Source organism: Globicephala melas, chromosome 3 (assembly GCF_963455315.2).
Source record: "Globicephala melas chromosome 3, mGloMel1.2, whole genome shotgun sequence".
NCBI lineage: Eukaryota > Metazoa > Chordata > Mammalia > Artiodactyla > Delphinidae > Globicephala > Globicephala melas.
Genome location: NC_083316.1, coordinates 88,776,834 through 88,803,408, shown reverse-complemented (window position 1 = coordinate 88,803,408; position 26,575 = coordinate 88,776,834). Strand labels below are relative to the sequence as shown.

General features: G+C 38.6%; 1 protein-coding gene across 7 annotated transcripts in view; it reads right to left on the bottom strand.

Moving 5' to 3' along the window:
- Positions 1-2,534: 2,534 nt before the first annotated feature.
- The window catches only part of FER (FER tyrosine kinase), a 465,769-nt gene continuing 441,728 nt past the window's right edge, over positions 2,535-26,575 (bottom strand). For 4 of the 7 annotated variants that reach the window (XM_070045166.1, XM_070045168.1, XM_070045167.1 and 1 more), the window contains 2 exons: positions 11,118-11,240; positions 2,535-9,934 (listed from right to left, as the gene is read on the bottom strand). In XM_070045166.1, coding sequence (XP_069901267.1) covers positions 9,792-9,934; positions 11,118-11,240 — 266 coding nt within the window. In that variant the 3' untranslated portion in view covers positions 2,535-9,791. Of the gene's footprint in view, positions 9,935-10,917; positions 11,241-26,575 lie in introns of those variants that run through there. The other 3 variants (XM_030869913.2, XM_060296086.1, XM_060296085.1) reach the window with 1 other exon arrangement.

Sequence of the window (26,575 nt, the reverse complement as noted above, 5' to 3'; positions counted from 1 at the left end):
ATTTCAGTTTTGATTTCTAAACAGAGGAAGCAGTGATTGGACTGTAAGCAGCACACACCCATTATCATCAGAACTTAGAAGCTTAATTACAGAGAAACTGAAAGCTAATGATGTTTTATACACTGTTACATCCCTAGGAGGCCAGTTACCATGGAAATCTCTCCTTCCTTTTCTTCTGCTTAGAGAATATTTATATGGAAAAGAAAGCAATATAAACACGATAGAAAGATTAAACAAGACAAGACACAGTTTGCTACAAATATTTACATTTATTATAAGAATACAGTTAAAAAAAAAGTTCCACAGACCTATGCATGGTAATTGGTCTATTGGGAAAGAAAAAAGGGCTATTCAAAAATGATCTAAGTTTACAAAAATGATGAAATCATGTTTTAAAAAAGTAGAAAACAATTTAAAAACATCCTACAATGTTAGCTGAAGTTCAAAGTGTATTTCTTCTGAATGTAAAACTAACAAATAAATAAGTGTTAAATACAGATCCGAGTTAAAAATGGTAAAAGACAGACAACTAACTGCTTAGATATTTCTCTCTCATTCATTTTCAGACTTGTTTACAAAGCCAGATAAACTCACCAAAGGACTTGCTTCTGTGTTTTACACTTTAGCTTTTTATAAGAAGCACCCTATTTCCAGTGTTTCTTTAATCCATTTAACAAATATATTATTTTAAAATAACAACAAAAGAAGATTAAAGGTGCTTTAACCTGACAATATTGGCACTAAAAGGAAACTGTAAACCACAGGAGTGCTTTGCTCAACAGGCTTGCAGATGGAACATCTGGACCATGGGGGGCTGAGGGCACACCCCATTCCCACCCCATCATCCCACACTCATCTTCTAATAAAGGGAAGTGGAAGCAACCCAGAAAGTCACATTTCTGCAACCACTCACTGTGGGTCTGTGCCAGGAGCATGCAGTGCCTTAGGCCAGTGGGCTGCCCACCGTCAAATGGCTTGGGCGCCATTTGTACATTTTGTCTTTGCTTTCCGTTTGCTTGCGTTCCTGAAAAAGTCAGGGCTGTTCCCGGGACTTTGACAACTTGATTTTATTCTCCTGCATTTATCTGGCTTTTCTTAACCCTATGTGGTTGTATGGCTATGACTTCAGAGAGTTCTAATCTTTTAGGGCACTCACCAGACCATACCAAGAGAAACACAAAGAAACCATAACATAAAGTCAGCAGAACTCATACTGCCACCAACTCCTGCTATACTCATATGTTGCTTAAGTAGACCATGTGATTTAATGTATTTAACATAAATTAAACATAAAACCTATACACCTCTAATAAAGCTGTCTTAGTGAGAAATCTCAATGATTTATGAAGAAAAATGATAAACAGAAGTGGCCCATGAAAAGTGTGCTCCTGGCCACTGGTCCATGTTGAGAGTCTGATTATGTCACAGGATGCTGTGGGGTGACTGGCATTTCATATGGTGAAATGTTCGTCAAGTGAAAGGGAGTTTCACATTTTTGGCCACTTTGGTCATGAGTCTGAAACAAACAAAACCCCTCTCTACCAGTTCCCCTTTATCTTTGATTTTGACTTGATGCTCAGAACCTATAGCTGGGATTGGATTTAGAATCATAGGGTTATAACATATACTTGTTATGGGGAATCAGGTGAACCTTGTGGAACCAATCTCTTTGACACTAAAGCCAAAAATAGTGAATTCCATTAAAACATGTATATTTTCCGTGCATTCCAAGTGTGAAAGGCCTAGCATCTGAGGAGGAATTATGGCAAATAAGTTCATTTCTGTTGGAATTGGTCTTCCACTTGCAGCTGAAGCAAAGCAATTAGACCGGCAGGGGATGGGCCTCTCTAGCATCCTATCATCTAAATATAAGAACCATTATGCTTTGGGTTAGGAGAAAACTTCACGGTCATATTAAGCATGGCTCTGGGCACCATGCCCTCTGCATTTGCTTACAACAGTCTGGCATTTCTTAAGAGCAAGGAGGCAAGTTTATTTCTACCAAGTAAAATTATTTGTAAAAAATTTCTAGCTAATAGGGTGTTTTCTTCACCCCCACCACTCTGCCATCTTCCATGTTTAAAAATTAACAAAAGCATGGATTAGCAAGCTTGCAAAGACTGCCAAGATGGGCCTTTTGCCTGGGATCTTGGTAATAACATTACAGATTCCCTCTCAGCCGCTAAGTTTCTGAATCCAGGGCACTTAGAAATTCAAGCTGCCATTGGGGGTTGGGGGGTGGATTTAGTTTTTTGCTTCATAAGGATTTTTCAGGCAACTCAAAAGAGAACCCCCAAGGTTGTACAATTTGACAAGAGCTGCATGAAGAAAATATTAAGTTTGGACTCATATACAACTCCAGTTTTCATTCTCAGATTTTTGCTGCTTCAATGTGGGAATTGGGATTTTTTTTTTTTTTATTGGCCTTCTTATACTTACCCTGTGTTGCTCAAAACATTGCTATTTCCCATTGACATCCATCCTATGCTTTCAAAATAAGGTACTAGCTCCTCATTAGACGAACTGCCTGGATGGTTCTATTGATAAGTTTTTGGTTTTTTTTTTTTGCGGTACGCTGGCCTCTCACTGTTGTGGTCTCTCCCATTGCGGAGCACAGGCTCTGGACGCACAGGCTCAGCAGCCATGGCTCACGGGCCCAGCTGCTCCGCGGCATGTGGGATCTTCCCGGACTGGGGCACGAACCCCTGTCCCCTGCATCGGCAGGGGGACTCTCAACCACTGCGCCACCAGGGAAGCCCTATTGATAGTTTTTGCATGGATGTTTTAACTGAGTACAAAGGGATGAAAGTAGTGTTTCTGTTGTTGCTTTAATGGTTGAAATCTGGCTTCTTCGTGTGTCATTTTAGAATCTGCTTTGGATAGCATCTAGAAGGTGCTTATTCTGATACTAAAGATGTTCTTAACAGACAGGAGAAAGAGTGATGTTTGGCTTTGTAGGAAGGGTACAGCTCTGGGGGAAACTAGAGTAGAGTTTGTGTTTCAGCACAGTAGTGCTTTGGGGTCTGTGTCTCTAGGTAGATTGCCTTATTTTAAACTTGAGTCTTTGTATTTGCTACCCTCTTTTCTGAAGCTGTGGAAAAACTCTTTGACATTGTGCAACTGAAATACTTTTAGACATTTACTGACAAGAGGAGTGTGAAGGAAACAATAAAAAATACTGGCAGAGAAGAGTGGAATGGAAAAATTGAAAATGTCCGGGGTTTTAAAATAATCATTGTTAGTGTTTTAACATTTCTTTGGAGGCAGGTCACCTAGTGAGCTTACTCGGCCAAGTCAGCAGGCTGCTTCCCTGGGCACATCTGCTCACAATGATCTTTCCATCCTGGCAAAATCTCCCAAGAACCTCTATTGATAGTATAACTCATCAGACACATCTGCCACCTAGTCGTCCTATCCCCACCACAAAGACTACAACGAGGCCTCTTTGTGTTCTAAGCCACGGGGCCTCTCACACAGAGGGTATGCAGTGGGCCTGGTAAATGGATGCCTGGGAGCTCTCTATAAGGCACGGGCCTCCTGAGCACGTGAGGAAAAACTGTTTGGTCTAGGCCAGTTAAGACACTGTCTGATAAAAGCTGATGAGAAAAGTCTTTTCTGTTTTGGTAAAGATTAAGAAACAACATGAGAAAAAGAAATACCAACCAGAAAAAAAAAAAAAAATCCAGAAAAACTAGCACCCAGTAGGGTTCCCTGAACCTGACATGGCAGATATCGAGAAAAAGCTTCTGAATGAATAGAGCTGAGGGCAAGCATTACAAAATCCTGCTACCAGGGTCATTACCATCACTTAGAACATTTTATTACTTTGTAGAACACTCACCTCTTCTGACTTCAGTGGTAATGTTTGGGAAGATAATTTAGAAATTCAAGATTTGAATCTTTTTAGAGTGAATTCTAAGTATTCTTCTTTGGGAGCCCTTGCAAGTTTGCTGGCAAGGAGGGAAGCTCAATCTGTCTTTATGTTGCAGGCAGAGACACCCGCAAGGTATCTTTTCTTTCATAAAATAAGAAGAAGGAAATTTCACAGCAGTTTTCCTCCAATGCTGGCTGCCCCAGACATACGTGTGCCACCCTCAGTTCCTTACTGCTTAGGAAGTGGGCAGAACCACTGTCATACCTGCAGCCTTCCAGAAAAACCAAGCAAGAGTAATTCTCATTCAACAGTGGCTTCCTCTTGAGATTATAGGGAGCATAAAGAAAATCAAATCGATACCCCACTCAATGCCCTTTAAGAAGTGTTGTAGAAACTTGAGAGGTACGTAATGTTTAATACCATGCAGCAGGAAGCACCTCAAAATTCCCTTTTGAGGATTCGCTTTCCCTCATTGATCCCGCATTTATTTGTTGGAAGGTGAGCCCTTGAGTCACTTTGCATTGGTACTTTGTTTTTGCCCTTCCTGTCCTTCAGTCTTCCTTTTTGGATGTCTCTTTCTCTGCCTTCCATGTCTGACCTTAGCCATGCTGCACTGTGACCGGCTTTAGGATGCTTCTATGATTTCTCTCCCTCACATGTTATTAGTATAAAGACAAGGAGCATTGCTATTTAATTGGTACTCCCCTTCTTCCCTGCTGGATTCCATGTTTCCCCAGAGCTGAGCTCATCAGAGGAAGGTCCCTCTGGGGTACCTCTAGGAGCCAGTTAGTCAACATCAGTCAAAAGGTGAAATGGCTGATCTCAGCGTGCTCTCACTTAGGAGACCAGCCCCATTGCAACCAGATTTCTAATGAGGTGTGAATAATCAGTGATTTAGTTTAAGAAATAGCATCACTAACTCAAATACAAAGAGACTTAGAGAAGTCTCTGTTAAAAGTCTAAGCATATATGGCCAAACCCATTAGTTGGGAGGACGATGAGCATGTGTCGCCCAGCACAGCATCGCCTCTGAGCTGGGGATAAGAGACTGCTACACATGCAAGGGAGAGGTCTTTGGTTTGCTCACAGGAAGGCCCACACACTGGCAGGTGACCTCTTTTGCTTCTTTTGACTCCAATACCTTTTACATTTTCTGTAGGAAAGGATCTGGCCTGGTGGCACTGTTCTCCTCAGGCCTCCTAGTGACGTTGTCCAAGTCTTCGTTCCACTTTAATTATCCTACACTCTCTGTAGGGGCTGCATCATCCTGCCTTAGAATAACTGGTGCTCTCCTCTTTTGCCTTGGTAGACGTTTGCCTCAGTGCCTTATTAACAGATGTGCTGAAGCCTATGCTCATTATATCTCCCCAGTTTAAAGTGACTAGGAATTTAGTTCAGTAGGATTTTTCTACCACCTAAGAATCTGTCTTTATTAGGCAGTCTTTAATGTCTACACTTAACAATTCAGAATTTAATCTTTGAATCAGTATGAGGAAGTAGAATGGCCTTCAAGGGGTTACAAATATTTCCTTAAATTGAATTATGACTAAGATATATAGTTTTACACCTTCTGTATTATAGCATTATTTTTTAAAGGAGAATTTTATGGGACTCTACAACTGTAGCAGTGTCTCCTTCAAGTAGGTCATCTTGGTACATGAAATATTGACTTAATTAGAATATTTTCTTTGGCAGAAATTAATATGTAGTTCTGGATCTTCCCAAATAATATATTATTCAGACTTGATATGAACCTAATCAAAACAGAGAAAACTAAATAAAACTAAAATATTTAATAAAAAATTTCTGGTACGTATAAGCAAATCAGAGTTAGTAATAAAAGAGGTAACACTTTATTTTAATGGTAAACTTTCATGCTAACTTAATAGTGTAATGGAACTGTAATATAAACTCATTTTCATATAAAATCTTTGTTTTAATTAACATATTAATACATAAACCATGTCTTTTTCAATTGTCTGTCCCTTTTTGTTCTTTGTATTTTGCATTATTCTGTTTTGTGTGAGGGCTCTGACCTCCTAAATACAAAAGTCAGACTTTACATGACTCAGAATAGTGTTTATGGACAATCAATTCTGTTGATAAGAAACAACTAAAATACCAATGGTGTGATGGGGGTTACGTATATGTAAAAAGAGGGTTGAGGCAAACAAACAAACAAACCCTCTTTTCAGAAAGTATCAACTGATCTCACGTCAAAAGACACACAGCCACAGAACAGTGTCCATAGGGTATCCTAAGGAAGGTTTTCAGGTACATTTTTAGAACATCTGATGAGTGAACTGGAAAGTAGTGTGACTGAGGTAACCGAACGACAGTAACATACGACCTAGACATGTATTTTTGCGTTCTCATTTTTATGTTTATCCCACTACAATATCCTCAGTGTGTGGCATATATTATAATTAAAACACTTTCTTCTTGACACAAGTCATACCAGTATTGTGAAGCCACGGTTATTTTAGTGGTATTAGCCAAACTTTATATAAAACTATATGGCAAAACTGAAACAATGAGTATAACACAGACAAGAAAACCATACCATGGTTTAAAGGAAATTAAGACTATTTCAATGACTAAACATTTTCTTTTCTTTTAAAACAACCCTCAAATGAAAAACAGTTGTGAAATGTGTGCTGAAAATTGGCTGAAGCAATCAGACTCATGTTCTACACTGGTGTGCTAGTAACAGGTTTCAGTAATATCGTATCTGTGATAAAATGGTGAATTATGGATGAAGAATTTTATTGACTATATTAAATTTGGGAGATAAGAGAGAAATGATTACATAAGACCTTGCACTGGGGACCTAGTGGCAGGATGGACTAAAACGAAACCTCTGGTTTTGAAAGTCTAAACAAAACCTATTCATCCTTTATTATTATTTCCTAGAAGAGAAAGAATATGTTGGCTTTGGGAAGTAACCTTAGATTATATGGAGTGCAAAATAATTTTAGGTTTCACATGTCGGTAATAAATGTTAATTTGACAATAAAAGATTTCTTTCCTTGAAAAATGATGAGCTACTTAAATACTTCTCATAAAGGCTCCTTGGTGATTCAAGATAGAAAAATGCAGGTGAGAGTCAGGCTGCCTGGGCTTACCCGCCCCCCCCCCGCGACTCCAAATTCATAAATTTAAGGAATTATGACAGAAACTACATAGGAGTAACAGATGCAACACGTGAAAAAATCTATTAACAACACAAAGATTTGTGACCTGGCTGAAATACATTCAGACCAGTGGCAATTTTGGTTACTAAAATTTTGGTTACTAAAATTTTGGTTACTGTTTTCTTACTAAACAAGTCATAGGATTTTATGTGTTTCCGAATCCTTCTTTCCCTATATCAACTTGCAAATTCAGAGGAGAATTTGTGTGTATGCTTTCTGGGTACGGATTAGCCTCCTAAAGTAAATAATTCCAATAATTATCTGTGACAGAAGGGATGAATAAATTATGCTTCAAGCACAACAAAGTTAACAGTAAAAAACAGTCTGCATAAGTTTTTCTTAATGCATGTGCCTATATTAAATTTAATATTCTATATAACTGATATGATCCTGAAAGACTCCCGATGAGTTATTAATCCTGAACTGTACCACTGCCTGCTTTGGGACAAAGAATAAGATAGAATTTAAATGCTGCAGATGTCACGATGTTTTGAAAAGCTTCTTTAAGCACACAGTTACGATGTGAACTGCAAATTCTAACAGCCTGGATGAGTGAACTATCAACGCCATGTTCGTTCTTTACACCAAAATGCAATGATTAAGCTTCAGGTCTTGTTCACAAAATTAAAGCCCAAACCATCATTCTCTCTCTTTGCTGAGAGCTTAGCAGTGCGGCTGCTAAGTGATGGGAGGCTGTTTTCTTTAAACAAAGAATATTACAGAGAGATGCACTTGGAAGTACTGGCAAAGGGTGGAAATGTCCCCATTTTATTCTTGCTTTTGAAGGCTGACAAGTGCCTGAAGACCAGAGCTCTTAATCTTAATTCATGAGTCTGTGCTTTGATTTACCACAGTATATGCCATCAAAAGAAGGTTTCCTTTTACTCATAATATTTGACAGAAGGGAAACAATGCTGATTAAAAAAGAGTTACTTTGTATATTGCAATATTTTTGCGGGCAAGTTTATTATGCTTTCATTTTCGTCTGGATGTGGTAATCATTAAATGTGTATGAAACTTCAAGGAGATTGAAGTGGTAGACACAAGCCAGTTTTCTCCTCAGTATTATCCTGTTTACTCTTGAAAGTAGTACTGGGTGTGAGTTGTGTGCAGTGACATTCCTAGGCAGCAAATAGGTGGAGGGGGCAGGAGGAATTTTCTATCCCATAAGCTCTTCCAATGACTGTAGACCAAATAATCACTACTGTGCTATTTGGACACAGGCCTGAGCACTTATTAAAAGCTCCCAGGCCACATTTACCCCTGAGCGTGACCATCTCTTACACACATATTTATCCTGAGAGGCAACTATATACAGACCATGGGGTAAGTTCCCTGGATGAAGCTAAGATTCAGCTAAAGACAATCCTAGTTTAAACTCTGTTCCATTTTATTCATATGAAGCATCTCCAAACTGTGTTTATATATGGGTCGGCTAATGATAAGAATTTTCAGGTAGCAGTATAAGAGTAAATGAAGGGGGAAGGTGGACAAAGGAGGGCTATCTCTATAGCTTTTTCCTTAATAATGTTCATTTGACTTCTTAACCAATTTACTCCATTCATACCTGCCAGGTTTCTCGGTATTATGTGTGTGTGTGTGTGGCTGTGTGTCTGTGTGGGGGGCGCATGCCCATATGTGTACACACATGGATGTGTTTATGAACTAGAATCATGAAATTCTGACAGCTCTGGAAACTGGCACAAATGAACAGAATTAAATTCTGGGATGTCTCCTCTCAAATGAAGGTACTTAAAATTATGCTGTTATTTCTGTAGCCTCGTGCTTTGGAATTTCTCTAAAGAATTTTTTGTTGACAAGAAGGCTCTATCTGTGAACTCCTGAAAACATTTCTTAGAACCTTTTTCATGAATCAGACCATAAAATAAAGCGTGTGTGTGTGTCTAAAGGCATAACTCTGGTAAGAAGGCAGATTTTCTATTTTCCTTTCCTTCTCTTTGATGATGACTTTAGCTGCCCCTTTCTCCAGACCGTCCTCCTGTTCCAACTTACTTCTTGCCGTCACAGCTGTCTGAAACATTCTTTAAAAGCTGTGGCCTCAATTAAGAGCTCTTTGAGGACATTCCAGGCATCATTTTCTGATGCCTGGACAAAAGGGGAGGGAAACAACAGCTTTACCAATAAGACAGGAATGTGAGGATTCTTACACTGTGCTTATTTCTGGTGAGAAAGGAAAGAAAACCCCTAGGAGGTCTAAATAATGCTCAATATAAAATGATGTTTACAAATACACTCTTGCCTTGGCAGAGCAGAAAGCCAACTTTGGTTGGAATGTGTCCTGCAGACATGGCATTACCAATGCAGCTGATAGCACCGATCGAGTAGGGTCTGTGGCATGGGACAGCAGCCGTGAACTGGGTCTGAAGTAAAAAATCTCTGAGAAACATCGATGGTCCCGGTGTGAAAAAGATGGATTGGTTCCCCCTCACATTTAGAGCCTGTGCTTTTCTATTTACAAAGGGCTGAAATGGCAGGATTGCTGTGGTGAGCTGAGAAAGCCCTTGGTAGGACTGACCTGTTTCTTGAATGCATTCGCCTTTGACTTTTTTTAACGGCACATATTTAAAAAACAGTTAATAAAAAAAAAATAACCTTAGAAGACTGTTGCACATAACGTGGTATAAACTCATTGTTAATGAGAAGAACAATATTACTCTGCTGGAGGACCAAGTCCTGGAGGCTGAGTTTGCACTGTTCTGTCACTATGTAATTTTCTTCTTGATGACAGTGAGCTCTTTCTGAAGTTCAGTGAACTTGGGCCGGTTTTCAGGTTTATAATCCCAACACTTCATCATGATTTTAAAAATGTCCTCTGGACAATGCTGAGGGGCTGACATTCGGTATCCTGAAGACCCAAGAGAAGAAGAACAGAGAATTTAGAATGGGAATAAGATATAAATGTTCACATAGGGCATTATGCAGTTTGTAATTTTTAGTACCTTATGTTGTTGGTTAATAGAAACAAAAAATTCATTTCAGGGCAAACTGATTTTTTCTCTATAAGTAATGCAGACTTTAATATTAATAGAGCAACATCATTACCTTCTAGTTCAAAGAACCCATTTTCTGTTTGTGCATTTGTCACAAAGTCTGATGTAAGATACATCACATACAAATGCATGTTTTAGTTGCTCTAAGTATTTGCTTTCAGAATTTGCTTTTAGATGCTGTAGGCAGAGTTTAAAAAAATCATCTCTACAACTCAGGGTTTTGAAGATGAGAAAAAGGATGAGGATTTATAAACATTAATTTAAAAGTGAAATAAAAATGAATATGAGGCATATTCCTTTACAGTCTGAGAAGAATATTATCTTTAATTCAAAGTCACCTGGCAGTGTCCCGGCAGTGTGCTGGGTGGTGTGTGTGTGCCTGTGTGCATCTGCCTCAGGAGCGGTAGGAAAAGGGAGGAAGGAAGCTGGAAGTCATCTTCCTACACCCGATTCTACAACCATGCCCCCCTTGACAGGCCTGACCCTAGGGCGCTGGTGTTTTGTTGCAAGTGTTTTGTTGTTGTTGTTGAAAGCCGGGGACTATACAAGTGCACGTGAGGGTGTCACCATCACCTGCTTATTCCTGTCCCTGATCTGAGAACACCATAGGGCTTCTTCAGAACTGTTCCAAAATTCTCAACTTCTTCCTGAAGTCTAACTACATTTCAATTTGCAGTAATATTAACAGTGTTTATTTGGCAAAGAATAAAAACTAGGTGGTATTCCTCAATCTGCTATTTCCCTGGAAGAGAGTGAATGGCACAGGCTTGCAGGTGTCATGCCAGGCAGGGGGCGTGGAAGAAAAGTCTAGACCTTTCTATTTTCAAAGAGCTGGGACCTATCTTTTAAAGTCTTTGTTGTTGGTGGTGGTTTGGTTGTAAAGAGCCACACCATCCTTAAAGTTCAAAAGTAGATTAACCAGCACCTCTTCCATCGCGTGCCCGAGAGTACTCTCTTCCTCCTCCCAGGAAATGCAGACCCGGCACCAGCACTGCCCGGGCTGGCTGTGAACACTGCTACCCTGTGTCTTTGGCTCACCTCTTTCCACTTGTTCCCGAGCTTGTTGATTTGTCATTCCAGGGTATGGGCAGACCCCTAAGCTGAAGGTCTCCCAGAGGAGGATGCCAAAGCTCCACACATCACTCTCAGAGCTGTATCTCCCTGAAGGGCGAACAAAACCACATTCAGCTCACTGGATAAGCGGGTGACCATTTCTGCTTGTGTATGTCTATGTCAGTCACATATTAACATATTTAAACTTACCAGGAATTAAATAACTAGTTATCTTATTTTCTTGACTAGTTTTGCTTTCCAGGAGTAGTAATATTACCAATTAAATGAATAGTCTTCAGGCTGCTACTTTAACTAAGCCACCTTCCAAATCACATTTCCCCCACCAAGAACAAATATTCACTCAGTATGCAAGCTTACTTTCTCTGTGGCCTCTAAATGAGATAGATGGTTTATATAAAAAAGATATAAATTTGTACACATCGATGCCTAGGAGATTAAATAAGTTGAGTTCTGCAATTTTGTCTTCTGCCTGCATCATTTTCTTTCTACTAAAATTACAAACAAACTTAAAGCAATAAGGAAAGTTTCTTAACTTCAATTTTTTACTCATCACTGTTTACAGATATTCTTACACGCTTAAAGTTCTCATTTTCTCCACTGATAGTTTCATTTATGGAAAATACATTTTTCTGTGTTTTGAATAGAGTAGAAATTAACATAGCTGGCTGATAAAAACAACTTCTTTAAATTACATGGTGCTGTGTTTTGTCAAAATATCTTGATGCACCTGCTTTACTGAATTACATAAGCTAACTCTTAGTTTAGTTTGGTTTTTTTCCCCTTGGTAATCTTCTAGAGAAACACAGAGATAAAAGCCAATACCAGATATCTTCTGGAATGAATGTGAAATCAAGGAGGGGAGGCAGAAAAGGCTATGAATTTTCAAGATTTTCCAACATATTTCTGCCATTCCAGGATGTATAAATGCCCATCCTCCCAAAATGTCTTGTTACTTTGAGTAGGATGGCCTTTTCTCTTTCTTGAAAACAGTACAATGAGAATGAGAGTATGCCTGTGTTATAACTGCTCTGATGTCAGAGTTTGGAGTGTACTTGCTGATCATCATCTCCAGCTGTGTGAATTAGCTTCCTTCTTAGTAGACGGTAATTATGGACATTCACTATGCTAGTCGGTAGGAAGATTAGTTTCCCTGTCTGCATATCAACTCTTTTCATGTTTGGCATCCAATAATTTAAAACTTTTTATGAAAATCATTCAATGGTTACAAGTTAAGACTAATTAACTCTTTAAGGAAGTACAAAGCATAGAGAACCAAATACCTTATTTTTGTAAGATAGTATCTAGGAAGAGATCAAGAATGGCCAGTTGTATTATAAACTAAGATCACACTCTAGAAGTGAAAGCTTATAACCTAACTCTGTAACCTTGAGTTCTATTTTATTATTTTTGGCTGCGTTGGGTCTTCATTGCTGTGTTCAGGCTTTCTCTAGTTGTGACGAACGGGGGCTACATTTTGTCGCGGTGCGCGGGCTTCTCGTTGCCAAGCACGGGCTCTAGGCGCGCAGGCTTCAGTAGTTGTGGCACAGGGGCTCAGTAGTTGTGGCTCACAGGCTCTAGAGCACAGGCTCAGTAGTTGTGGCTCACGGGCTTAGTTGCTCTGTGGCATGTGGGATCTTCCCGGACCAGGGCTCGAACCCGTGTCCCCTGGGTTGGCAGGCAGATTCCTAACCACTGCGCAACCAGGGAAGCCCTGTAACCTTGACTTTTGAGTCTGGTTTTACTGGATAATTTTTAAAAATTAATAATTACTTCTTTATTTTTCGTATTGAGATATAATTGACATAACATTACATTAGTTTCAGGTGTACAGCATGATTTAATATTTGTATATATTGCAAAATAATCACTATGATAAGTCTAGTCAACATCACCATGCATAGTCACCATCCATAGTCATAAAATTTTTTTTTCTTGTGATGAGAACTTCAAGATCTACTCTCTTAGCAACTTGCAAATATGCAGTATAGTACTATTAATTATAGTCACCATGTTTTACATTAGACCCCCATGACTCATTTGTTTTATAACTGGAATTTTGTACCTCTTGACCACCTTCACCCTCCCCCTGCCTCCCACTGCTAGACTCTGGCAACCACCAGTCTGTTCTCTGTATCTATGAGAGTGGCTTTGTTGTTGTTCTTTAGATTTCACATGTAAATGAGATTATAGAGTATTTGTCTTTCTCTGTCTGACTTATTTCCCTTAGCATGATACCCACAAGGTCCATCCATGTTGTCACAAATGGCATGATTTCACTCTTTGCTAAGGTTGAATAATATTCTATTGTATATACACACCATATCTTCTTTATTCATTCGTCCATTGATGTACACTTAGGCTATTTCCATATCTTGGCTATTGTAAATAATGCTGCAAATGAACACAGGGGTGCATATATCTTCTTGAGTTAGCATTTTTGTTTTCTTCAGATAAATACCCAGAAGTGGAACTGCTAGATCATATGGTAGCTCTATTTTTAGTTTTATGAGGAACCTCCATACTGTTTTCCATAGTGGTTGCACCAATTTACATTCCTCCTGACAGTGGAGGAGGGATCCTTTTCTCCACAACCTGGCCAACACTTGTTATTTCTTGTTTTAATAACAGCCGTTCTAACAGGTATGAGGTGATAAGTCACCGTGGTTTTGATTTGCATTTCCCTGATGATTAGTGATGTTGAGTATCTTTTCATGAAACTGTTGGCCACGTATATCCCTTATTTGGAAAACTGTCTATTCTGAACTTCTGCCCATTTTTTAATCAGATTGTTTTTTGTCTTGAGTTGCATGAGTTCTTTATATATTTAAATATTAACCCCTATCAGATATATGACTTGCAAATATATTCTCTCATTTGGTAGGTGTCCTTTTATTTTGTAAATGGTTTCCTTTGCTGTGCAGAAGCATTTTAGTTTGAAATAGCCCGACTAGTTTATTTTTGCTTTTGTTGCCTTTGCTTTGATGTCAAACCCAAAACCTCATCTCCAGCATTAGAGCTTACTGCTTATGTTTTCTTCTAGGAGTTTTATGACCTCAGGTCTTATAGTCAAGTCTTTAAACATTTTGAGTTAATTTTTGCATATGGTGTAAGATAGTGGTCTGTTTCATTCTTTGACATGTGGCTGTCCAGTTTTCCCAACATTTATTGAAGAGATGTCCTTTCCCCATTGTATATTCTTGCCTCCTCTGTCATAAATTAATTGACCATTTATGCATGGGATTATTTCTAGGCTTTCTATTCTGTTCCACTGATCTGTGTGTCTGTTTAATTCTAATACCATGCTGCTTTAAATACCATTGCTTTGTAGTATAGTTTGAAAACAGGGAGCATGATGCCCCTAGCTCTGTACTTCTTCCTCAAGATTGCTTTGACTGTTCAGGGTCTTTTGTGGTTCCACACAAGTTTTAGTATTATTTGATCCAGTTATGTGAAAAATGCCATTGGAATTTTGATAGGGATTGCACTGAATCTGTAGATTGCTTTGGGTAGTATGAACATTTTATTAATATTGATTCTTCCAATCCATGAGCATGAAATATCTTTTCATTTACTTGTGTCTTCTTCAGTTTCTTTGGTTGTGTCTGATAGTTTTCAATGTACAGGTTTTTCACCTTGGTGAAATTTATTCCTAGATATTTTATTGTTTTTGATGCAATTATAAATGGAACTGTTTCCTTAATTTCTCTTTCTGATAATTTGTTATTAGTGTATAGAAACACAACAGACTTTTGTATTTTGACTTTGTATCCTGCAATTTACTGTATTCATTGATTAGTTCTAACAGTTTCTTGGTGGAGACTTTAGGATTTTCTATATAATATCATTTCATCTGCAAATAAGGACAGTTTTACTTCTTCCTTTCCAAATGGGATTCCTTTCATTTCTTTCTCTTGCCTAACTGCTGAGGCTAGGACTTCCAATACTATGTTGAATAAAAGTGGTGAGAGTGGGCATCCTTGTCCTGTTCCTGTTCTTAGAGGAAAAACTTTCAGCTTTTTACTGTGAACTGTGATGTTAGCTGTGGGCTTGTCATATGTGACCTTTATTATGTTGAGGTACATTTCCTCTGTACCCACTTTGTTGAGAATTTTTATCTTAATGGGATGTTGAGTTTTGTCCAATGCTTTTTCTGTATCTATTGAGATGATATGATGATATGATTTTTAGCCTTTATTTTGTTAATGTGGTGCATCATGTTGATTGATTTGCAGATGTTAAACCATCCTTGTATCCTTGGAATAAATCCCACTTGATCATGATGTACAATCCTTTTATTATTTAATGTATTGCTGAATTCCGTTTGCTAACATTGTGTTGAGAATTTTTGCTTCTGTGTTCATCAGGAACAATGGCAGAAGAGAGGGGAAGAGACTCCTCAGTCAGGATTGGAGCAGATCTAGAGGGGCTCTCCCAGGAAGGTTAGATTCATAGTTTACTTGATGTGCCCGAACTTCTTGAGGTGACATTGATGTAGGTGCCAAAGCATCTGGGGGTGAAATACTGGTCAGTACCTCAAGCCAGGTTCTGTGTCACCAGCTGCTGCACGTCCACATCCTGAAATCTTGAACTCAACCTGGCCATGGTTACACCCTTCAGCCCCTCCAAGTAATTTTCTTTTCTTGTGATTTCTTTGTGTGTGTGTGTTGTTTTTTTTTTTTTGCAGTACATGGGCCTCTCACTGCTGTGGCCTCTCCTGTTGTGGAGCACAGGCTCCAGACACACAGGCTCAGTGGCCATAGCCCACTGGCCCAGCCGCTCTGTGGCACGTGGGATCCTCCTGGACCGGGGCACGAACCCATGTCCCCTGCATCGGCAGGCAGACTCCCAACAACTGCACCACCAGGGAAGCCCTTTTGTGTGGTTCTGATATCAGAGTAATGATGGACTCATAAAATGAGTTTGGGAGTATTCCCTCTTCTTCTGTTTTGGAAGAGTTTGAGAACGACTGGTATTAATCTTCTTTGAATGTATGGTAAAATTCACCAGTGAAGCCAGTCATTCCTAGACTTCTTTTTGTTGAGAGTTTTTTTTGTTACTGATTCAATTTCAGGAGATTTTTGAGAAATTTTTTTCATTTTTTCTAGGCTTTCCAGTTTGTTGGCATACAGTTGTTCATAGAAGCCTCTTACCATCCTTTGTATATCTGTGGTATCAGTTGTAATGTCTCATTTTTCATTTTTAACTGTTTTGATTTGGTTTCTGTCACTTTTTTTCTTGCTGAGTGTAGCTAAAGTTTTGTCAATTCTTTCATTTCAAAGAAATAGCTATTAGTTTCATTGATCTTTTCTATTGTCTTTTTAGTCTTTATTTCATTTATTTCTGCTCTGATCTTTGTCATTTTCTTCCTTCTAATAACTTTGGGTTTTATTTGTTCTTCTTCTAGTTCCTTGAGGTGTGATGTTATGTTGTTTGAGATCTTTCTTGTTTCTTGAGGTAGGCATTTATTACTATGAACATACCTCTCAGAACTGCTTTTACTGCATCACCTAACTTTTGGTATGTTCTATTTCCATTTTAATTTGTCTCAAGGTAATTTTGATTTTTCTTTTGATTTATTCTGTGGCCCATTGTTTGTTCAGTAACATGTTTAATTTCCATATATTTGTGAATTTCCTAGCTTTCTTCTTGTAATTGACTTCTAGTTCCATACCATTGTGGTCAGAAAAGATGCTTGATGTGATTTCAGTCTTGTTATATTTATTAAAACTTGTTTTGTGGCCTAACATATAATCTGTCTTGGGGAATATTCAATGTGCACTAGGAAAGAATATGTATTCTGCTTCTTTTGGATGGCATGTGTATACTGATCTATAGATATCTATATCTATCTATCTATATTTTTTTTGTGGTACGCAGGCCTCTCACTGCTGTGGCCTCTCCTGTTGTGGAGCACAGGCTCCAGACGCGCAGGCTCAGTGGCCACAGCTCACAGGCCCAGCTGCTCCACGGCATGTGGGATCTTCCCAGACTGGGGCATGAACCCATGTCCCCTGCATTGGCAGGCGGACTCTTAACCACTGCGCCACCAGGGAAGCCCAAGATATATATATATATATATGTATATATATATATCTGTTAAGTTCATCTGGTCTAAAGTGTCATTTAAGGCTGACATTTCCTTACTGATTTTCCATCTGATCTTTACATTGACTCAAGTAGGGTACTGAAGTTCCCTACTATTATTGTATTGCTGTTTATATAACAAGTTGTATATATACAACTTGTATATAACAAGTTGTTTAGGTCTGTTAATATTTGTTTTATATATTTAAGTATTCCTATGTTAGATGCATAAATATTTACACATTTTATATCCTCTTGTTGGATTGACTTCTTTATCATTATGTAATGCCCTCCTTTGTCTCTGATTACAGTTTTTGTTTTAAAATCTACTTTGTTTGATATAAATATAGCCACCCCAGCTTCCTTTTGGTTTTCATTTGCACGGAATATCTTTCTCCATCCCTTCACTTTTAGTCTTTGTGTGTCCTTATGTCTGCGATGAGTCTCTTGTAGGCAGCATATAGATGGGTCTTATTTTTTATTCCATTCAGCAACTCTGTCTTTTGACTGGCAAATTTAATCCCTTTACATTTAACGTTGTTATTGATATGTATGTACTTATTGCCATTTTAATTCCTTTCTCGCTGATTTATAGTTCCTCTCTGTTCCTTACTTCTTCACTTGCTCTCTTCCTTTGTGGTTTGATGACTTTCTTTAATGGTATGCTTAGATTTTTCTCATTATCATTACTGTATCTACTATAGATTTTGACTTTGTGGTAACCATGAGACTTACATATAACAACTTACACTTTTAAGTTGATTAAAAAAACTGAAGATTGAACACATTCAAAAGCTCTACATTTTCACTCCCCCCTACCTTGTTTTATGTTTCTGATGTCAGATTTTACATCTATTTATCTTGTATATCCCTTAACTAATTTTTGTAGTTATAGTTTTTATTTTTTTTGTCTTTAACCTTCATACTACCTTTATAAGTGATTGATCCACTACCTAACTACATACTTACCTTTGCCAGTGAGATATATATACTTTCATATATTTTCTTGTTACTAATTAGCAACCTTTCTTTTCAGCTTAGAGAAGTCCCTTTACCATTCCTTGTAAGGCCAGTTTAGTGGTGATGAACTCTTTTAGATTTTGCTTATCTGGAAAACTCTTTCTCTCTCCTTCAATTTTGAATGATAACTTTGCCAAGTAGAGTATTCTTTGTTGGAAGTATTTTTCTTTCAGCACAGTGAATATATCATGCCATTCCTTTCTTGCATGCAAAGTTTCTGTTGAGATATTTTCTGGTAGTTGTATGGGGAATCACTTGTATATAACAAGTTGTTTTTCTCTTACTGCTTTTAAGATTTTCTTTTCTTTAACTTTTGACACTTTAAATATAATGTGTTTGGTGTGGGTCTCTTTGGGTTCATCATCTTATTTGGAACACTGTGGGTTTCCTGATCTGGATGTCTCTTTCCTTTCCCATGTAGGAAGTCTTCAGCCATTATATCTATTTTTTTCTTTAAATTTATTTATTTTTTATTTACTTATTTTTGGCTGCGTTGGGTCTTTGCTGCTGCGTGAGGGCTTTCTCTAGTTGTGGTGAGCGGGGGCTACTCTTTGTTGAGGTGCACAGGCTTCTTTCTCATTGTGGTGGCTTCTCTTGTTGTGGAGCATGGGCTCTAGGCGTGCGGGCTTCAGTAGTTGTGGTGCATGGGCTCAGTAGTTGTGGCTCGCAGCATCTAGAGCGCAGCCTCAGTAGTTGTGGTGCACGGACTTAGCTGCTCTGCAGCATGTGGGATCTTCCTGGACCAGGGATTGAACCCGTGTCCCCTGCATTGGCAGGTGGATTCCCAACCACAGTGTCACCAGGGAAGTCCTCCATTATATCTTCAAATAAGTTTTCTGCCCCTTTTTCTCTCTCTCTCCTCCATCTGGGACTCCTGTAATGCAAATATTAGTCTGCTAGATGTTGTCTCATAAGTCCCTTAAGCTCTCTTGGCTTTTTTCATTCTTTTTTCTTTTTATTGCTGTGATTGGATGAGTTCCATTGCCCTTTGAGCTCACTGATGCTTTATTCTGCTTCATGTAGTATGATGTTGAACCTCTCTAGCATATTTTTCAATTCAGTTATTGTATTCTTCAACTCTATGTCTCTTCTTTGGTACCTTCTTATATTTTCTGTCTTTGTTGAAATTCTCACTATGTTCATCCATTCTTTACCAACTTTAACGTTTTATCAGGTGGATTAAACTATGTCCGTTTAGTAAAGGTTTTTTTCTGAGGTGTTATCTTGTTCTTTCATTTGGAACACATTCCTCATTTTGCTTGACTTCCTGTGTTCTTTCCATGCATTAGATGAAACAGCCACCTCTCCCAGTCCTGAAGGAGTGGCCTCCTGTAGGAGATAAAACTTACCATCCAGCTCTGATCTAACTCTCCGTTGTCTCTCAAGCCTTTGTGATTGTCCAAGCAGCCTATTTTTTAATAGCTCCTAGTAGTTGAAGGTGTTCCAAGACCTGTCAGTGTCCCAAGAGGACTATCTAGCACATAGATTCAGGCTGATTGGAAGCCAGACCCTCAGGCAGCAACTTTAAAGCATGCAAATATATACAGTCCTGTCAGACTACAAGTGTAAGCCATGCTGGCCATCAGAGCCAGGCGATCTGGAATGGTCCCTGGATTACAGTCACAAAAATAGGGGCTCCAGACAAGTGTGTAAGTTCCTTTCTGGGAGATACTGACGAATTGTAGCGAGGCAGAGCAAGTCACAAAATCGTGTTCTCTGGCCTGCATTCCCTGAGAGCACCTTGATAGGCTTCCAGACATGTGACAAACCTGGAGCCTGCCCTCAGGCTGAAGCTCCAGCACAAGATTATAGGCCTTTCATGGGAAGACTGTGCTCCTGGGTCTGTTGCCTCTTGCTGTGCCCTGAGGGTGGTAGCTGTTTAAGAACCTTTCTCAGTTCTGTGGGACCCAGGAGTGTCACCAGAGCCAGGCAATGTAGAGGTGTCTCCTGGCAACAGCTGAAAAAACTGAGGCACTGGACAAGTGTTTAAGCTCCTTTCTTGGAGATACCAGTGAGCTAGAGTGAGGCAGAGGGACAGCACAAAGACGGCATCCACCAGCCTCATTCCCTGAGAGCAATTCTATGGGACCCAAGAAGTGTGCCAGACCAGAAGCCTGCCCCTCAGGCCAAAGCTCCTGGATAAGCAAATGGTCTTTATCAGAAAGACTGGGGGTGTGCTTCAGTCTGCTGCCAGTGCAGTGCCTTGGGAGGTGGCAGTCTGCCAAAAACTCACTCTCAGATTGTTACAGTCCTGTGGGTTCCAGGAATACACGACCCCTGGTCTCCAGAGCCTGGTGATCAAAGGGTGTCCCCTGGGTGGCAGCTACAAAAACCAGGGCACCAGACTTGTGTAAAAGCTCCCCTCTGGGAGATACTGGCACTCTAGATCATAGCAGTGGGAAAGCATGAAGACGGTGCCTGCCAGCCTCTGTCCCTAGAGATACCCTGTCAGGGCCCTAGATGCATTAAATTAGATGCCTGCCCCTCAGGCTAATGCGTTAAGATTAGCAAGTGAAGCTCTTTCATGTAAAGTCTAGGAGTCTCTCCATTAGCTGATTCTGCGCTGGGCCCTGGGGTAGGTGAGCCCTTTAAGAAGCAGTTCTCAGCTTTCTAAAGCCTTGAGGGTCTCGTGGATGCAAGCCCAGATCATTTTCAAAGCCAGATGTTTTGGGGGCTCATCTCTCAGGTGTAGGTCTTAAAAGATAGGATGCCTGATGTTCCTTCGCTCCTCAGGGAGAAGCTACAGGTTTTGAGTTCCCTCCTGATTGTGGTCACTGAACCAGGGGTGGGATTTAGGGCAACATTTTAAGTCAGCTGCTCCTACCTGCTTCCATGTGGCTTTTTTCCTCCTTTGCCCAATGTGTATGAGTTGCTCAGCTAGTTTTTAGGTTTTTTTCAGGGACAAATGTTCCATATGTAGCTGTAGATTCAATGTGTCTGTGGGAGGAGGTGAGTTCAGGATCTACCTATATCGTCATCTTGAACTGAACCCTTGCTGGATAATTGTAATGGGCTGAAAGTTACTTACAGCCATATAGCACATTGCTAGTTTTCCATGTCTCATCTGATGCTCACAGTACCCTTTGCAGGGGAAGACACTATCATTCTCATTTGCAAATTAGAAAACATAGGTGTAGAGAAAGATCGCTTGCTAAGGTCATGCAACTAATGACATGACTGGTTGGGAAACCTGGTCCTGGTGGCTGATCCAGGACTCTCTACATTATAAATCCTACCTCTCTTGCATTTCAGAGTACTTAGTTACTTCACAGTAATTAAATTTCTATGGGTTGTATCAGCCCCAATTTCGCAGGTGACAAATGAAAAAATTTCTTTTAATGATTGTTACACAGATTGTTTTATTCCTTAGTTGGAAATCAGTATCTTATTTGCCCCTTACAATCACAGTACCTTTGGTAACAGCTGTACTGAGGAGGCGGTATATGCTGAGGAGGCTATGAAGTACGCTACCACTGTGTGCTTAAAAAGGGGGGGAGATATGTACAGTTAGATGGCTGAGAAATCTCTGAGAAGAATACAACAATATGATAAGAGTATTTGCCTTTAGGAAGGGGAATTATGTGGCTAGAGACAAGGGTGGGGAGAGGGGCTTACATTTCATTGTAGGCCCTTTACATACTGCTTGACTAAAACAAAACAAAACGAAAACAAGTTTATGCATCATCTTTTCAAAAATTAAATGACAACTCTAATGAAAAAATAATGGTGAAAATAACTTTAATTTTATGTCCCTAAGCTAAAATTTCAGAGAGGTTTCTTAGACTGAAGGGGTTTTCCATCTACCCTAACCCCACACTGCATGGAGACTTGGGCAGCATTTCATCTACTCTGAGGGCAAAAGTGAAAAAAAGAATCCGTGGGGAAAAAAAGACCCCTGGAAATGAGGCAAAATTTTACCACCAATCATAAATTGATATTTGCATAAAACATGGAAGAAGTGGAACAAAAAATAAGACTTTCATAAAATATATTTTCTCTTGTTAAAAAAGTGCTAGGATTCAGAGCCAATCTTCAGCAATCTTAGTCTATGAGAACTGAATTTCTCAGGGTTGCCATGACACTTGTAGACACTCAGGAACTCCCTCATTGGATTGGGTAATAAATACTCCCCACTTCTTTCTCATCCTGTTAAAAATCTTTCCCTCATCTAAATTGTTCTGCATTTTATTTTTTGTCAAATTTTTAAATTGAAGTATAGTTGATTACAAGGTTGTTTTAATTTCTGCTGTACAGCAAGGTGATTCAGTTATACATACACATACATTCTTTTTTTTAAATATTATTTTCCATTATGGTTTATCATAGAATATTGAATATAGTTCTCTGTGCTTATCCATTGTTGTTTATCCATTCATAACGCTACATCTGCTAATCCCAACCTCCCATTCCATCCCTTCCCCAACCCCCTCCCCCTTGGCAACCACCAGTCTGTTCTGTGTCCATGATTCTGTTTGTTTCAGATAGGTTCATTTGTGTCATATTTTGGATTCCACATATAAGTGATATCATATGGTATTTCTCTTTCTGACTTCACTTAGTATGATAATCTCTAGTTGCATCAATGTTGCTGAACATGGCATTATTTCATTTTTTATTCCATTGTGTATGTGTTCCACATCTTCTTTATCCATTCATCTGTCAATGGAAATTCAGGTTGTTTCCATGTCTTAGCTATTGTAGATGCTGCTGCTGTGAACATAGGGGTGCATATATCTTTTTGAATTATAGTTTTCTGTGGGTATACGCCCAGGAATGAGATTGCTGGATCATATCGTAATTCTATTTTTGGTTTTCTGAGGAACTGTTTTCCACAGTGGCTGCACCCACTTACATTCCTACCAACAGTGTAGGAGGGGTCCCTTTTCTCCACACCCTCTCTAGCATTTATTTTTTGTAGACTTTTTAATGATGGCCATTCTGACTGATGTGAGGTGGTACCTCATTGTAGTTTTGATTTGCATTTCTCTAATAATTAGCGATGTTGAGCATATTTTCATGTGCCTGTTGACCATCTATATGTCTTCTTTTGAGAAATGTCTATTTAGGTCTTCTGCCCATTGTTTGATTGGGTTGTTTGTTTTTTTGTTATTGAGTTGTATGAGCTATTAATATATTTTGGAAATTAAGCCCTTGTTAGTCACGTAACTTGCAAATATTTTCTCCCATTCTGTAAGTTGTCTTTTCGTTTTGTTTATGGTTTCCTTTGCTGTGCAAAATCTTGTAAGTTTGGTTAGGTCCCATTTGTTTACTTTTGTTTTTATTTCTATTGCCTTGAGAGACTGACCTAAGAAAACATTGGTATGATTTATGTAAGAGAATGTTTTGCCTATGATCTATTCTAGGAGTTTTATGGTGTCATGTATTATGTTAAGGTCTTTAAGCCATTTTGAGTTTATTTTTGTGTTTGGTGAGAGGGTGTGTTGTTCTGCATTTTATAAAGTTAACATTAAAGACTGCTAAAAGAGGCCCCTCACTGCCAATCAAAGATCTTCTTGCCTGTCTTTATTATATGACATACCAAATTTAGGTCTGGCTCTTAAAGATATTTGGAATTAGAATTTTGATTTGTAAATACTTTAGTCAGCTTGAAATTCAACTAAAATACACTGTGATTTAAAGGCAGGATTTTACTTGGCATAATTGCTTAGCAGTAAGAGGAGTTTTAAAGGCAGTGTAATATAGAGAATCTGGCAAACAGGGTTAAGAACACATTCTAGAGAGCTGGATTTTATTGATAAGGTTTTAGGGCTCCCAAGTCCAGCTCCAGCTCCTTTATAGGGATGCTGTAAGAATCAAGAAGAAGGTGCTTAACAATGTTTTGTCATCTAAAGAAAACCTCTGTGTAAATAAAAAGAATACAGTCCTTTCTTTTACCCTGTGATTGTTCTCCTTAGGAATATAGCTTTAGAATAATAACCACCCCAGAGAAGAATCACTGTGGAAAATAGCAGGGCTGCCATTTTCTCTAGATTTTGAGGAATGGTGGAATTAGTTTGTGATCTGCAAAGCTTCCAAAAGCTTCTCTTGCCAGCACAGGGAAGACACACTAAGGGTGAGGATTAGTATCTGTGGAGTATTAAGTTAAAAAAATTTCATTGTTGGGAACTAGAACAGCTTAGTCAATTTCTCACAATGACAACTACCTACACTTATCTATGCCATAGCATTGCTGATATGCAAAATACAAAGCAGATTCTGGTGTCTCGATCCACCCTAATTCACTTCCAAAACAATAACATTCCAAAGCTTTATCTGGAAAACATTTGGTGGTTCCTCAAGAAGTTAAGCACAGAATTACCATATTACTCAGAATAATTGAAAATAGGTCCTCAAATAAATCCTGGCATACAGATGTTTATAGCAGAATTATTCACAACAGCCAAAAGGTAGACACTGCTCAAATATACATCAATGAATGAACAGATGAATAAATGGTGGCAAATATATACAGCAGAATGATTATTCAGCCATAAAAAGGAGTAAAATAATGACACATGCTACAACATGGATAAACCTTGAAAACATTATACTAAGTGAAAGAAGTCACATTCCAAAGGTTACATATTGTATGATTCCATTTATATGAAATATGCAGAATAGGTAAATACATAGCAACAAAAAGCAGATATGTGGTTGCCAGTGGCTGAGGGAAGGAAGGAATGGGGAGTAACTGCTTAATATGGGTATAAATTTTATTTTGGAGTGATGACAGTGTTTTGGAACTAGACAGAGGCAGTGGTTGCACACCACAGTGAATGTACTAAATGCCATTGAATTGTTTGCTTTAAAATGGTTAATTTTATGTTACATGAGTTTCACCTCCAAGCTCTTTCTAAGTTACCTGGTCTTTAATTAAGCCATTAAGACATTTGTAAATACCTTATTAATTTTTCATGGTGAAGTAATTTTTCACTTTAAATCAATGAAGAATCATTTTATATTTTCAGTTTAATTTTTATTTTATATTGGAGTATACTTGATTTACAATGTTCTGTTAGTTTCAAGTATACATCAAAGTGATTCAGTTATATATACATACATATATCCATTCCTTTTCAGATTTTTTTCCCATATAGGTCATTACAGGACATTGAGTAGAATTCCCTGAGCTATACAGTAGGTCCTTGTTGATTATCTGTTTTATAGATAGTAGTGTGTATATGTTAATCCCAAACGCCTAATTTATCCCCCACCTCCGACCTTTCCCCTTTGGTAACCATAAGTTTGTTTTCAAAGTATGTGAGTCCGTTTCTGTTTTGTAAATAAGTTCATTTGTATAATTTCTTTTAGATTCCACATATAAGTAATATCATATGATATTCATCTTACTCTGTTGGACTTACTGCACTTAGTATGACAATCTCTAGGTCCATCCATATTGCTGCAAATGGCATTATTTCACTCTTTTTTATGGCTAATATTCCATTTATATATAATATTCCATTGTATATGCACCATGTCTTCTTTATCCATTCCTCTGTCAATGGACATTTAGGTTGCTTCCATGTCCTGGCTATTGTAAATAGTGCTGAAATGAACATTGGTGTGCATGTATCTTTTGGAATTATGGTTTTCTCCAGATATATGCCCAGGAGTGGGATTGCTGGAGCACATGGTAGTTGTTTTTAGCTTTTTAAGGAACCTACATATTGTTCTCCATAGTGGCTGTACCAATTTACATTCCCACCAACAGTGTAAGAAGGTTCCCTTTTCTCCACACCCTCTCCAGCATTTATTGTTTGTAGACTTTTTGATGACAGCCATTCTGACTCATGTTAGGTGATACCTCATTGCAGTTTTGATTTGCATTTCTCTAATACTTAGCCATGTCGAGCATCTTTTCATGTGCCTGTCGGTCATCTGTAAGTCTTCTTTGGAGAAATGTCTATTTAGCTCTTATGCCCATTTTTTGATTGGGTTGTTTGTTTTTTTGATATTAAGCCGCATGAGCTGTTTGTGTATTTTGGAGATTAATTCCTTGTCAGTTGCTTCATTTACGAATATCTTCTCCTATTCTGTGGGTTGTCTTTTCATTTTGTTTATGTTTCCTTTGCTGTGCAAAAGTTTTTAAGTTTAATTAGGTCCCATTTGTTTATTTTTGTTTTTATTTTCATTACTCTAGGAAGTGGATCCAAAAAGACCTTTCTGCGATTTATGTCAAAGAGTGTTTGTTCCGCCTGTGTTTTCCTCTAAGAGTTTTACAGTATCCGGCCTTACATTTAGGTCTTTAATCCATTTTGAGTTTATTTTTGTGTATGGTGTTAAAGAATGTTCTAATGTCATTCTTCTAGATGTAG